The sequence below is a fragment of the Pongo abelii genome, chromosome 13, assembly GCF_028885655.2.
Source record: "Pongo abelii isolate AG06213 chromosome 13, NHGRI_mPonAbe1-v2.0_pri, whole genome shotgun sequence".
Lineage (NCBI taxonomy): Eukaryota > Metazoa > Chordata > Mammalia > Primates > Hominidae > Pongo > Pongo abelii.
Window position 1 is genome coordinate 79,060,048 of NC_071998.2, and position 15,669 is coordinate 79,075,716.

At 40.4% G+C, this 15,669-nt stretch overlaps 1 protein-coding gene across 3 annotated transcripts in view; it reads left to right on the forward strand.

Moving 5' to 3' along the window:
* IARS1 (isoleucyl-tRNA synthetase 1) overlaps positions 1–15,669 on the forward strand; it is an 80,181-nt gene that overhangs the window by 7,599 nt on the left and 56,913 nt on the right. For all 3 annotated transcript variants that reach the window (XM_024252029.3, XM_054521066.2, XM_054521067.2), the window contains exons 6-9: positions 312–429; positions 5,271–5,418; positions 7,877–7,964; positions 8,239–8,299. In XM_024252029.3, the coding sequence (XP_024107797.3) occupies positions 312–429; positions 5,271–5,418; positions 7,877–7,964; positions 8,239–8,299 (415 nt within the window). The remainder of the gene's footprint in view (positions 1–311; positions 430–5,270; positions 5,419–7,876; positions 7,965–8,238; positions 8,300–15,669) is intronic.

Below are 15,669 nucleotides of genomic sequence, written 5' to 3' on the forward strand. Positions count from 1 at the left end.
ATCCATCCACCTTGGTCTCTCAAAGTGCTGGGATTACAGACGTGAGCCACTGCGCCCAGCCTGCCAGTTGCTTTTCTTAATCAACATTATGTCTTAAATATCATTCGATATCAGTAGATATTAGCATTTTAATGTCTGCCTAATGTCTTACTATATTGATACGTTATAATTCACCAGCCAGTCTCCCAATTAAAGACATTGTTTTTTCACTTATATGGCAGACAGAAGCTCTAAAAAGAAAATGGCATAAATGTTTGCATTTTCAGAAATAGAATTTTGTTCTGTAATTGTGAAACTCCATCTCTTACCAGGTGGGTCTTCAAACAACTCTATGATAAAGGCCTTGTTTATAGAGGTGTGAAAGTCATGCCCTTCTCTACGGCATGTAACACTCCACTTTCCAACTTCGAGTCACACCAGAATTATAAGGTATGTGAAATGTAGAGACATTATTCAGCATTGAGTTCTGTAGGTGGAAGCTGAATAGTTATGATCACAGTGGTATTCCCAAGTAGACCCGGTGTGGAATGTTGCCCCCACGACATCCACCACTTTGACCACTTCTTACTGAGTGCTGGAAATATTGCCAGTTAGTATACCAAGGCTCTGTTAAGATGAGGGATTTTTTTTTCCACATTGGATTTATGATGTGTCTTAATGTGATAGGTTTTGCTTGTTTTGACCATATTTTTGTGCCTCTCTGTTGGGTTAACAAGTCCAGCTTTGACATACTTCCTGTAGTCATCGTTTCTTAAGGGTCGGGTAATTTTACGCCTTATCTGGGACCTCATTATATCATTTATTTGTTAACGGTATTTGGAAAAAAATTAACTTGAGATGCCAAATGGTATTATTTTTCCTCTGATGAAATGGAATCAGTTATTGTTGTTGCTATGATTGAGGTGTTTAGAAATGTTTAATGTTTACAGAGTGTATTGTTATACCATATCTAGGCAGATACTATATACTAGCAAGTCTTCTGAAATGTGAACCATCTCTTCTCATGTGTGTATACTGAGTTGTTTTCAGTTTCGAGAGTTTATCTGACCCTCTGTTTTTAAAGGATGTTGACTTGTTGGGAATTCTTGTTTCATGGCCTAGGTTTGAAATTACATTAGTAAAATCTGCCTTTCAAAGCACGTTTTATTTATAGAATGCTTTCACATATCCTGTTTGATTGATCTTTGTAAATCCTTGTAAGGCAGGTATGATGATTTCTATTATCTCCTTACCACCTCTCTGTGATTGTGCTCATGTTTGTATTTTTTTAGTAAAATATTTTAAGCACTTAACAATGTAGAGAATAATACGGTAAACACAAGGTTTCCAAGGCTTGCCTTTGTCAAATCTTAATATATTGCTATATTTGGTTTTTGTTTGTTTGTTTGAGACGGAGTCTTGCTCTGTCGCCCAGGCTAGAGTGCAGTGGCGTGATCTTGGCTCACTGCAACCTCCACCTACCGGACTCAAGCAGTTCTTTGCCTGAGCCTCTGGAGTAGCTGGGATTATAGGTGCCCACCACCACGCATTTTTAGTAGAGACAGGGTTTCACCATTTTGGCCAGGCTGGTCTTGAACTCCTGACCTTGTGATCCACCCACCTTGGCCTCCCAAAGTGCTGGAATTACAGTTGTGAGCCACTGCGCCTGGCCTGTTTGGTTGTTTTTTAAAACACTTGAATGTGGACAGTTTCCGGGACATGCAAAAGTAAACAGAATGGTATAATTAATTTCTGTAGACCCAATAAGGCCCCCAGCAACCAATGACTGGCTAATCTTGCCTCATTCATACACATACTCTTTCCCACTTTCCTTCCAATTTTGAAACAAATTCCAGATATCATATTATTTCATCAAGAAATAATCCAGTATAGATCTTTCATAAATTATCTTCTTTAAACATTGCCATATTAGCATTCGTTGTTACACCTTAAAAAGTCATCAGCAGTTACCTTTTTGTTGTTGTTGTTGTTGTTTTTGAGATAGGGTCTCAATATGTCACCCAGGCTAGAGTGCAGTGGCGCGATCTCGGCTAACCACAGCCTTGACCTCCCGGGCTCAAGTGATCTCCCCCTTCAGCCCCCTGAGTAGCTGGGGGTACAGGAACATACCACCATACCTGGCTAATTTATGTGTTTCTATAGGAATGGTTTCACCATGTTGCCTGGGCTGGTCTTGAACTCTTGGGCTCAAGCAGTCCACCCGTCTTGGCCTCCCAAAGTGCTGGGATAGCCACCTTTAGTATTTTTTATTTTAATATTCTCAAATTATTTAATTCCTGAACATCATCAGTCCATATTTCTAATGGTTTAATCATTTCCCAAGGGGTTATATTTTATTTTATTTATTTATTTATTTATTTTTAATCAGGATCTACCTGGACTTAAACACATGGTGACTGTTGTCTTTTAGGTCTTGTACACGTTTCAGTTGGTTATATAACAAACAAGTAGTGGAATTATCGAGTCAGAGTACACTTTGTTTTAATTTTTATTTTTTTGAGACGGAGTCTCACTCTGATGCCCAGGCTGAAGTACAGTGGTGTGATCTCGGCTCACTGCAACCTCCTCCCAGATTCAAGCAATTCTGCTGCCTCAGCCTCCCGAGTAGCTGGGATTACAGGTGCCCACCAGCACGCCCAGCTAAGTTTTGTATTTTTAGTAGAGATAGGGTTTCGCCATCTTGGCCAGGCTGGTCTTGAACTCCTTACCTTAGTTGATCTACCTGCTTCGGCCTCCCAAAGTGCTGATATTTTTACAGGCGTGAGCCACCATGCCCAGGTGAGTCACAGAGTATACTTAATGTTTAGTTCTAATACTGGGGTTGGGAAACATTCCTCTGCAAACTAAATATTTTAGCTTTTTCAGGCAAAGCGTTCTCAATTTTGTCAGCATTCTTAACTCACCCACTGCATGAAAACAAGTGATGAGCCAGATTTGGCCCAGGGGCCATGGTTTGCTGACCTCTATTCTAAGCGGTCTGTGTATTGATTGTTAACCAAGGGTTTTTAAAATTTTTTTGACTTGACCAAGCACAGTGGCTCACACCTGAAATCCTCGTACTTTTGGAGGCTGAGTTGGGTGGATTGCTTGAGTCCAGTGTTTCGAGAACGGCCTGGGCAACATGACAAAACCCCATCTCTACTAAAATTACAAAAATTAGCTGGGCGTGGTGGCGTGAACCTTTAGTTCCAACTACTCCACAGGCTGAAGTAAGAGAATGACATGAGCCCAGGAAGTTGAGGCTGCAGTGAGCCGAAAGTGTGCTACTGCACTCCAGCCTGGGTGACAGAGTTAGACTCTGTCTCAAAAAAAAAAAAAAATATATATATATATGTATGTATATATGTATGTATACATATATTTGTATTGGCTTAAAACTTTTATTTATTTATTTTTAGAGAAGGGATTTCAGTCTGTCACCTAGGCTGGAATACAATGGTGCAAACACAGCTCACTGCAGCCTTGACCTCCTGGGTTCAAGTGATCCTCCAGCCTCACCCTCCTGAGCAGCTGAGACCACAGATGTGCATCACCATGCCCAGATAATTTTTTTATCTTTGTAGAGATGGGATCTCACCATATTGCCCCAGCTGGTCTCAAACTCCAGAGCTTGTGTGATCCTCCTGCCTTGGCCTCCCGAAGTGCCAGGGTTATAGGCATGAGCCACCGTGCCCTGCCTACAAAATTTTAATTTTTTACAGAAATTAGCTGGGCATGGTGGTGCACACCTGTAGTCCCAGCTATTCAGGAAACTGAGGCAGGAGAATGCTTGAACCCAGGAGGTGGGGGTTACAGTGAGCTGAGATCACGTCACTGCACTCCAGCCTTGGTGACAGAGTGAGACTCATCTCAAAAAAAAAAGGAAAGAAAAAACTAATTTTGACGTGGTTTCAAACTCACAGAAAAGTGGAGAGTTCTTTATATCCTTCAACTAGATTCCCTAAATGTTAACCTTTTACCACATTTGCTTTATCCTTCTCTCTTTTTATGGGAGTGGGGCACAGTACCCTTTGAGAGTAAGTTGCAGGAATTATGGCCCTTTTCCTCTAAAAAGTATATATTTCCTAAAATCAGTAACATTGTTTGAAATAACTGGAGTTAGAAAATTAACATTGATGCTGTATTACCTCATGTGTAGATCTTATTGGGTTCTGCTTGTCCCAGCAGTGTCCTTTATAGTTAACAAAAAAAAAAAAGGAAAGAAAAACAAAAAAGACCTACATTGTGTGCTTCATGCAGTGGTATGTCTCCAGCCTTCTTTAATCTTAAAGAGCTCTTTAGTCTCTTTATGCTTCATAATACTGACATTTTTGAGGAGGTACAGGCCAATAGTAGTGTCTCTTATTTCAGGTTTGTCTGATGTTTTATATGTGACTAACGGCTCTTGTGTCACTTTTTTTAAATTGCAGTTGGTTTTTGTTGGGGATTGATTTTTTTTTCCTACCTTAGAGCTATGTATTTTTAAATCCTTGCTATTTTTGTGTTGAAACATTGCCGTAAAGTTGGAGACAATCTTGTTCTTATTTAATGAGCTGAATTTATATGGGTCTATTACAATTTCAAGTAGGTGTTACTTCAGTAGGATATTTTTGGTATTTTGGGCAAAAAGATAACCATATTCCAGAACAGTTATCTTTTTGATCTAACTCTTCATGGACTTACAAAATAGATAATCATAATACTGAAACCTCCATCATATGTTCCTACTTAGACATTACTTTAAAAAGTTACCAGAGGCCAGGCATGGTGACTCACGCCTGTAATCCCAGCACTTTGGGAGGCTGAGGTGGGAGGATCACCTGAGGTCAGGAGTTTGAGACCAGCCTGACCAACATGGAATAACCCCATCTCTACTAAAAATACAAAAATTAGCCACGTGTGGTGGCACACATCTGTAATCCCAGCTACTCGGGAGGCTGAGGCACAAGAATCACTTGAACCCAGGAGGCAGGGGCTGCAGTGAGCCAAGATTGTACCACAGCACTCCAGCCTAGTGACAGAGTGAGACTCCATCTAAAAAAAAAAAAAGTCACCAGGTGTCAAAAGACATTATTTTTGTGACTACTAAGGTGATGATTAAAACATTTTTTAAAGTATTTAAAAATTGTTTTACTTGGAATTTCTTGCTATTTTCTTTTTGTAAGTCTGGTAAGTGGTTTCTTTGGTTTACCCTAAAGATTTATTTTATTCCTCTTTAGGATCAGTTCCCTTTTCTTAGGTGTCTGTTATTGTGGATTTGTAAAACAATACTTTACCTCAATTTATTTCAGGATGTTCAAGATCCTTCAGTATTTGTAACTTTCCCTTTGGAAGAAGATGAAACTGTATCTTTAGTTGCTTGGACAACCACTCCCTGGACTCTACCTAGTAACCTTGCTGTCTGTGTTAATCCAGAAATGCAATATGTGAAAATTAAAGGTAAGTGGGAGGCTGGTTACTTGTGACTAATATGGATAAGATAATTTTATATTTTGGAAAATAAGAAAGCTTACCTTTCTTTTTGCATGAAGAATAGAATTATTTGAAAAGAATTCTGACTTAATTAGAAAAATAACCTTAAACATTTGTTTTCATTTCTAATTGAAAACTAACACAACAATTAAAATAGTACAGAGATATAAAAAGTAGAACATAAAATTTTCTTATAATTTCCAGTTTATAGCATGTTTTTCCACACCATGCCCCTGTAACAGATGAAGAATCTAAGATTCAGCGATGTGGCATCACATCGTTACTAGTAATTGATATCAGAACTTGGGAACTTTTTGCCTTTCAAATGTCCCCTGGTAGAGAGTTACCAGTCTCAACGAGGGCCTTTCCGAGATTTAAAGAGAAGATTGGTACTTTGTGAACAAATATACCTTCAGGTTTGGTAGTTTTGTGGCGGTAAAAGAAAAAGAAAAACTCATTGCCAGGAAAAAAGCTATGGCACAGCCGCTATGGAAGGCAGTGACATTTCTTCAAAAAGCTGAATGGAGTTACGCTATGGCCCAGCAATTTCACTTCTGAGTGTTTTCCCCAAAGAATTGAAAGCATTCTTGAACAGTTACTTGTACACCCATGTTCATAGCAGCATTATTCACAATAGTCAAAAGATAGAAGCAACCCAAGTGTCTATCGTTGGATAAATGAATAAACCAAATAGGGTATTTACATACAATGGAATATTATTCAGCCTAAAAAAGGAAGGAAATTCTGATACAGGCTATGCCTTGAATGAACCTGGAGGACATTATGCTAATTAAAATGAGCCAGTCACCAAAAGACAGATACTACATGATTCTATTTATATGAGGTATCGAGAAGTGAAATTCAGAGAGCAAAGACTAGTAGAATGGTGGTTGACAGAGGCTGGGAGGGAAAGGGGAGTTATTGTTTAATGAGTACAGAGTTTCAGTATAGGAAAAAGAAGAGGTTTAGGGTATTGATAATGGTAATGATTACACAACATTGTAGATGTATTTAATGCTGTGTAAGAATGATTACCATGATTTTTAAAAATAGTTGTATTAAAACAGTCAACTTGATTGAACAATAGCTTGTGTTGGCAAAGGAGAAATATTGAGAAAGGAATGGGGAAAGATTGGGTGTCAGAAAAAAGGTACAGAGGGAGTTTTTTATTTGTTCTTTCCTGGGAGCAAATAGGACTAAGAGTTGACCCACTGGAAAGAGCTGTTGGCCACAAAGAGGCCTGGCTCAGGTGTCTGCAGCTGCTTCTCTGGAGCAAGGACAGTCCCATCTGCACAATTTCCCTGTGTCACTGGTGGGTCACTGGCCATTCTATGGTGAGCTTGACAATCTCAGCAGCCATCTGACTGAGATCTCAAAACACATCACCCATCTACCTGTGCGTAACTCTTGTGCTTGGCAGACTTTGTATCTGAGCTTTATCAGAAAATGTGGGCCCCACTTACAATGAAGTTCCTGTGAGGTCAGAGGAAGGGAGTGGCAGCCTTATTCATAGCAGTTTTTCAATAAATTGCAAAGGCTTTTACAATGACCCATAGATACTCATTTTTCTTATAGTGAAGTAAATATATGACATAGGCTCTAGTAAATCTCAGATGTGTAATATCATAACTTAGGATGAGAGTTTAAATTGGCCTAGATTTTCAGTATCGAAGTTTAATTGTTCATATATTTGCTCCAGTTTTTCTTTTCCTAGGATGCCCCAGGTGTTTTCCAGAAACACTTAGAATAAGGGTACTTAGATACATCAAGGACATTCATCATCCCAGTGTTCATAGTGGGAAAATTTGAAAGCAATTTAAGTGTCTGTCAGCTTGTTAGAAATAACTCTTACCTCTATAAAATAGCGTCCCATAGAGCTCTTTAAAAGGACGAGAAAAGTCTGTATGTGCTAATACATGGAAGGATGTTGACAGTATATTAAGTGAAGAGCTACAGAATCAGGTAGAATATTACCTCAATTAGAAAAATAAAAAGAACTTACACATTTACCTATATGTTTGTTAGTATATACATAGAAGAATATCCGGATCAATAGACACCCAAATGAGAATGTCTGAGAGGGGGTGATATGTGGCACTTAATTTGTGGGCTACTTTGTCCATGTTATTTTTAAACATTGACATGTTTACCCTATGGAGAAAAAAATAAAGATTTACTTCAAATGGATATCTGAGCGATAATTAATAACTACCAACTGCCTAAGTGCATTTGATGTTTTTGTCATTTTCATGTTTGGGAAGCAGTATACCATAGTGTTCTTTGCAGTATTTCTCTGTGAGTACTGGGTACACTAGAGGCACATGGTACAGGAGCTCCTCAGGACAAAAGTATGCTTGATGCATGTCTTTAGAATCAGCCAAGTTCAGAATATAACCCAAGTCCGCGTTTTTCCTTTTTCTCATAGATGTTGCCAGAGGAAGATTACTCATTTTAATGGAAGCCAGATTGTCAGCCCTCTATAAATTGGAGAGTGACTATGAGATCCTTGAAAAGTGAATATTCAAATACTTGCTCTGTGTTTGTGTGCATGTGTCTATGTGTGTGTCTTTAGTTTTAAAAAGAAAGAAACTTATTATCCAAAAGCTTGCATTATTAAAATTTAGTTTTAAGTACTAATACTATACTAAGTACTTTGCAGTCACACATTACAGCATTAATGGCTAGGGCTAAGAAGCCAGTAAACCAGAGGGGAGTGGTAGCTTGATGTGGCTGCAGCCTCTTATTTGATTTTAATCTAATTGTGAGTTTGCCTTTCTCCTTTTCTAGATTTCCTGGTGCCTATCTTAAAGGCAAGAAGTACAGGCCCCTGTTTGACTATTTCGTGAAGGTAAGCTTAGGGACCACTACTGTGGGCGCTCTCCACAATCTGATTATTTGATAGCTGGAGTGTTGTGAGAAGTGGAATTGACATTACTTTTATGAGTGTACCTGAATCCAGAAAGTCTGCTTTAGTGCCAACAAAATTAAGTTGTTTGTGTAGCTTTCTTGTCTTAGAGGATTTTTTTTTCTTTTTTTTTTTGTTGTTGATTTTATTTTTATTTTATTTTATTTTATTTATTTTTTTTTATTATTATTATACTTTAGGTTTTATGGTACATGTGCGCAATGTGCAGGTTAGTTACATATATATACATGTGCCATGCTGGTGCGCTTCACCCACTAACTCGTCATCTAGCATTAGGTATATCTCCCAATGCTATCCCTCCCCCCTCCCCCCACCCCACAACAGTCCCCGAAGTGTGATGTTCCCCTTCCTGTGTCCATGTGTTCTCATTGTTCAATTCCCACCTATGAGTGAGAATATGCGGTGTTTGGTTTTTTGTTCTTGCGATAGTTTACTGAGAATGATGATTTCCAATTTCATCCATGTCCCTACAAAGGACATGAACTCATCATTTTTTTATGGCTGCATAGTATTCCATGATGTATATGTGCCACATTTTCTTAATCCAGTCTATCATTGTTGGACATTTGGGTTGGTTCCAAGTCTTTGCTATTGTGAATAATGCCGCAATAAACATACGTGTGCATGTGTCTTTATAAGCAGCATGATTTATAGTCCTTTGGGTATATACCCAGTAATGGGACGGCTGGGTCAAATGGAATTTCTAGTTCTAGATCCCTGAGGAATCGCCACACTGACTTCCACAAGAGTTGAACTAGTTTACAGTCCCACCAACAGTGTAAAAGTGTTCCTATTTCTCCACATCCTCTCCAGCAGCTGTTGTTTCCTGACTTTTTAATGATTGCCATTCTAACTGGTGTGAGATGGTATCTCATTGTGGTTTTGATTTGCATTTCTCTGATGGCCAGTGATGGTGAGCATTTTTTCATGTGTTTTTTGGCTGCATAAATGTCTTCTTTTGAGAAGTGTCTGTTCATGTCCTTCGCCCACTTTTTGATGGGGTTGTTTGTTTTTTTCTTGTAAATTTGTTTCAGGTCATTGTAGATTCTGGATATTAGCCCTTTGTCAGATGAGTAGGTTGCGAAAATGTTCTCCCATTTTGTAGGTTGCCTGTTCACTCTGATGGTAGTTTTTTTTGCTGTGCAGAAGCTCTTGAGTTTAATTAGATCCCATTTGTCAATTTTGGCTTTTGTTGCCATTGCTTTTGGTGTTTTAGACATGAAGTCCTTGCCCATGCCTATGTCCTGAATGGTAATGCCTAGGTTTTCTTCTAGGGTTTTTATGGTTTTAGGTCTAACGTTTAAGTCTTTATCCATCTTGAATTCATTTTTGTGTATGGGCATTTAGTGCTATAAATTTCCCTCTACACACTGCTTTGAATGCATCCCAGAGATTCTGGTATGTTGTGTCTTGGTTCTCATTGGTTTCAAAGAACATCTTTATTTCTGCCTTCATTTTGTTATGTACCCAGTAGTCATTCAGGAGCAGGTTGTTCAGTTTCCATGTAGTTGAGCGGTTTTGAGTGAGATTCTTAATCCTGAGTTCTAGCTTGATTGCACTGTGATCTGAGATATAGTTTGTTATAATTTCTGTTCTTTTACATTTACTGAGGAGAGCTTTACTTCCAAGTATGTGGTCAATTTTGGAATAGGTATGGTGTGGTGCTGAAAAAAATGTATATTCTGTTGATTTGGGGTGGAGAGTTCTGTAGATGTCTATTAGGTCTGCTTGGTGCAGAGCTGAGTTCAATTCCTGGGTATCCTTGTTGACTTTCTGTCTCGTTGTTCTGTCTAATGTTGACAGTGGGGTGTTAAAGTCTCCCATTATTAATGTGTGGGAGTCTAAGTCTCTTTGTAGGTCACTCAGGACTTGCTTTATGAATCTGGGTGCTCCTGTATTGGGTGCATATATATTTAGGATAGTTAGCTCTTCTTGTTGAATTAATCCCTTTACCATTATGTAATGGCGTTCTTTGTCTCTTTTGATCTTTGTTGGTTTAAAGTCTGTTTTATCAGAGACTAGGATTGCAACCCCTGCCTTTTTTTGTTTTCCATTTGCTTGGTAGATCTTCCTGCATCCTTTTATTTTGAGCCTATGTGTGTCTCTGCACGTGAGATGGGTTTCCTGAATACAGCACACTGATGGGTCTTGACTCTTTATCCAGTTTGCCAGTCTGTGTCTTTTAATTGGAGCATTTAGTCCATTTACATTTAAAGTTAATATTGTTATGTGTGACTTTGATCCTGTCATTATGATGTTAGCTGGTTATTTTGCTCGTTAGTTGATGCAGTCTCTTCCTAGTTTCGATGGTCTTTACATTTTGGCATGATTTTGCAGTGGCTGGTACCTGTTGTGCCTTTCCATGTTTAGCGCTTCCTTCAGGAGCTCTTTTAGGGCAGGCCTGGTGGTGACGAAATCTCTCAGCATTTGCTTGTCTGTAAAGTATTTTATTTCTCCTTCACTTATGAAGCTTACTTTGGCTGGATATGAAATTCTGGGTTGAAAATTCTTTTCTTTAAGAATGTTGAATATTGGCCCCCCCCCTCTTCTGGCTTGTAGGGTTTCTGCTGAGAGATCTGCTGTTAGTCTGATGGGCTTCCATTTGAGGGTAACCCGACCTTTCTCTCTGGCTGCCCTTAACATTTTTTCCTTCATTTCAACTTTGGTGAATCTGACAGTTATGTGTCTTGGAGTTGCTCTTCTCGAGGAGTATCTTTGTGGCATTCTCTGTATCTCCTGAATTTGAATGTTGGCCTGCCTTGCTAGATTGGGGAAGTTCTCCTGGATAATATCCTGCAGAGTGTTTTCCAACTTGGTTCCATTCTCCCCGTCACTTTCAGGTACACCAATCAGATGTAGATTTGGTCTTTTCACATAGTCCCACATTTCTTGGAGGCTTTGCTTGTTTCTTTTTATTCTTTTTTCTCTAAACTTCCCTTCTCGCTTCATTTTATTCATTTCATCTTCCATGGCTGATACCCTTTCTTCCATTTGATCGCATTGGCTCCTGAGGCTTCTGCATTCTTCACGTAGTTCTCGAGCCTTGGTTTTCAGCTCCATCAGCTCCTTTAAGCACTTCTCTCTATTGGTTATTCTAGTTATACATTCTTCTAAATTTTTTTCAAAGTTTTCAACTTCTTTGCCTTTGGTTTGAATATCCTCCCGTAGCTCGGAGTAATTTGATCGTCTGAAGCCTTCTTCTCTCAGCTCGTCAAAGTCATTCTCCGTCCAGCTTTGTTCCGTTGCTGGTGAGGAACTGCGTTCCTTTGGAGGAGGAGAGGCACTCTGCTTTTTAGAGTTTCCAGTTTTTCTGCTCTGTTTTTTCCCCATCTTTGTGGTTTTATCTACTTTTGGTCTTTGATGATGGTGATGTACAGATGGGTTTTTGGTGTGGATGTCCTTTCTGTTAGTTTTCCTTCTAACAGACAGGACCCTCAGCTGCAGGTCTGTTGGAGTACCTGGCCGGCTGTGTGAGGTGTCAGTCTGCCCCTGCTGGGGGGTGCCTCCCAGTTAGGCTGCTCGGGGGTCAGGGGTCAGGGACCCACTTGAGGAGGCAGTCTGCCCATTCTCAGATCTCCAGCTGCGTGCTGGGAGAACCACTGCTCTCCTCAAAGCTGTCAGACAGGGACATTTAAGTCTGCAGAGGTTACTGCTGTCTTTTTGTTTGTCTGTGCCCTGCCCCCAGAGGTGGAGCCTACAGAGGCAGGCAGGCCTCCTTGAGCTGTGGTGGGCTCCACCCAGTTCAAGCTTCCTGGCTGCTTTGTTTACCTAAGCGAGCCTGGGCAATGGCGGGCGCCCCTCCCCCAGCCTCGCTGCCACCTTCCTGTTTGATCTCAGACTGCTGTGTTAGCAATCAGCGAGACTCCATGGGCGTAGGACCCTCTGAGCCATGTGTGGGCTATAATCTCCTGGTGCACCGTTTCCTAAGCCCGTCGGAAAAGCACAGTATTCGGGTGGGAGTGGCCTGATTTTCCAGGTGCCGTCTGTCACCCCTGGAAAGGGAACTCCCTGACCCCTTGCGCTTCCCGAGTGAGGCAATGCCTCGCCCCTGCTTTGGCTGGCGCACAGTGCACTCACCCACTGACCTGTGCCCACTGTCTGGCACTCCCTAGTGAGATGAACACGGTACCTCAGATGGAAATGCATAAATCACCCGTCTTCTGCGTCGCTCACGCTGGGAGCTGTAGACCGGAGCTGTTCCTATTCGGCCATCTTGGCTCCTCTCGATTTTTTTTTCTTTTAAGCAGGGCTTCCTCTGTCCCCCAGGCTGGAGTGTAGTGGCACAATCACAGCTCACTGCAACCTCGACCTCTTGGGCTCAAGTGATTCCCCCGCCCTGTCCCGAGTAGCTGGGACTACTGGCACACAGCACCACACCTGGCTAAGTTTTTAGTTTTTTGTAGAGACAGAGTCTCGCTATGCTGCCCAGGCTGGTCTTGAACTCCTGGGATTACAAGCATGAGCCACTGCGCCTGGCTGGGATTTTTTGTTGTTGTTTTTGAGATGGAGTGCAAATATCGTGCAATAGCATGATCTTGGCTGACTGCAACCTCTGCCCCCCAGGTTCAAGCGATTCTCCTGCCTCAGCCTCCCGAGCAGCTGGGATTATAGGCATGCTGTAATTTTTGTACTTTTTAGTAGAGACGGGGTTTCACCATCTTGGCCAGGCTGGTTTTGAACTCCTGACCTCGTGATCCACCTCCACTGGCCTCCTAAAGTGCTGGGATTACAGGTGTGAGCCACCGTGCCTGGCCAAGCTGGGATTTTTTATTTGAATATTTTTCTCAAATTGTATGAGGAATCACTTTACATTTGATTGGATTTTTAGGTGTGTGTTTTTATTGCATGTAGTCTACATATCACCCAGGGTATTTATTGAGGTTTTTGTTTGTTTGTTTGTTTGTTTTGACAAAGTTAAGATAGTAATCACAGTAAAACATCGTGTGTAAAGGTAAACACAATTTTATTTCAAGGAGGTTTATTAGGCAGGTGTTTTAAATCTAGGCACCACGACAGAGCTCATACATTTAGCACCTTAGTTTCTTCAGAGTCATAAAGTTGTTTTATGTGGTTTTATTTTCTAACAATGGAGAATCCACAGCTACAGTTGCAAACCCTGTTGTCCCCACTCCCACACTCTGTCACCGAAAGAATAATGTCAAAGAGGAATTTCTCCGTCCTTATTTAAAGGTCTTGAGATAATGAGCAGACCTGGCCTTATGGTTATGTGGAAATAATAATCAACTGGACATATCACTTACATCCCATCCCAGAAAAAAATGTTCGCTGAACCCTCAGTTGTTTCTGTTCCGTGTGGGGAGAGTCTGGTTGGTTCAGGAGACCTCTGTGGTTTGGGCCCTATCCACGGTGTGTCTGTTTCCTGCCGCTTCACTTTTGTGCCTCTTGAGTGTTTTCCCACATTTCTCGTTGCCTACATAATAGCCTTCCTCCTCCCACGTTGCTGCTCAGTGGATTTCCATATGCTCTGCCCTCATCCCATTCCTCCCTGCAGGCGTTAGTTACTTCCCAGCATTTAGGATGTGCCCTCCCCAGTTGGTATGTGGCAGAGCTGCTTCCTGACCACATCCTCCCACATTGCTTTAGACATATCCTTTATTCAGTCAAACTGGCTCTTCCCTTTCCTGCTTCCCTGCCTTTCTTTAATTAAGTTTTCCTACCATTTTAAAAGTCTTTATCTTTTTCTTATGTTGATATCTGCTGAGTTAACTCACCCTTCAAGTCTGAACTCAGATGTCATCTGAAAGTTTTCTGGAATGCATCTTCGGTTTCTCCCTTGGAAAAATGTCATTACTTCATTCCATTCTCCTATCATATAGCTTAACATACTTTGTTTTATGTTGTATTTTTTTTAGTATCTGAAATCTCTTCCACTGTATCAGTGACTCTTCACCTTTCTGAATCACAAAACCTATTGAGAACCCAGAAACTCAACCCCCTGAAAGAATGCACATGGATACACTAGACAGGAACTTTAGGTTAAGTAGAGGTCTGTCTGGAATATGCACTTGGTACATATTAAGTTGAATAACACCTACTCATTAAATAAGCTTCTTAAACTACCTGAAACCTTCGGTGACTTAGGCAAGTACTGTAAATCGTTTGACCCAGAACAGAATCATCTGATGCTCACTGAAATATACCTGTTGTGAAATACCAAGGGAAGCTGAGTCAGCGGACACTGCCTGTGGAGCAGCACTGCCGCTCCTGGTGGTTGGTATCTACTGACCTGGGTGGAAGCAGCCCAGCCATGGCCTGGGTAGGCCCAAAGTAGACCCTGAGAGACAAGATGCAGTGACTTTGTCTATACTGCTTCTAAGTATAGAACATGTAACTAAGTATACGTGTAATTCTAAGGACTCATGTATTGTCTTTCTGTTTAAACTATCGAAGTTTTAGCACCTATCATACCATAACTTCTAAAATGTTTCAAGGTGATTTGGATTACAACAATTAAAAGTTTATGTTTATTTTTCAAGTTTAGTTTTAAGTTCCCAAAGAAACCGAGTGCTGTGATGTAATTGAAAATAACATTGTATTTGCAACCAGAAGACCTGTTCCAGGTACTGGCTTCATCACTGCTAGTTGTGTGATTTGGATAAGACTAAATTTAACCTTCTTTCTGAGTTCGCTCATCTGTGAAATGCAAATACAGCCAGAATATTTTTAAGACATGGGAATACTAATAGCTTGTTCACAGAATTATAGGAGTTAAATGTGAAAATCATTTGTGAAAGTACTTTTTACCAATGCAAAAAGGAAGGACATCAAAGGGCCAGTTTGGCAGAAACAAGAGTTTGTGGAAAGAAATGTAAAAAGACGAAAGTAGAAAGAGTAGGTCTGTTAGCAGTATATGTGTTAACATGATGATATTGCTGTTGCAAAGAAAATGAAATTGAACACATTTCCCCTGAGTATTAAGGTGGTGGAGCACCTGTAAGTAGAACTTACTACTTGTGGCTCCCACCTGTTCCTTTCAAGATTTGCCTTTATGACTGAATAACTTAAGCTGAGTCAAAAGGAGAAAGAGAAGCAAAACATATGCAGTGATTGAAAATGTACCAGGAAGTGAACAATTTAGGGAGCATGCTTGCTGAGACTGTATCCTAAACTACATAGGGAGCAAAAATTGGGGGAGGGAGAACTAATGAAAAACACCGGTTTGTAACCAAGGAAATTAGAAATTTTTATCTGCCATTCTCCAGATAATTATTTCATTTATAAGTGATAACTTTTTATTTATGGGAAAAATGTATTGAATTAGCATGTTTCTT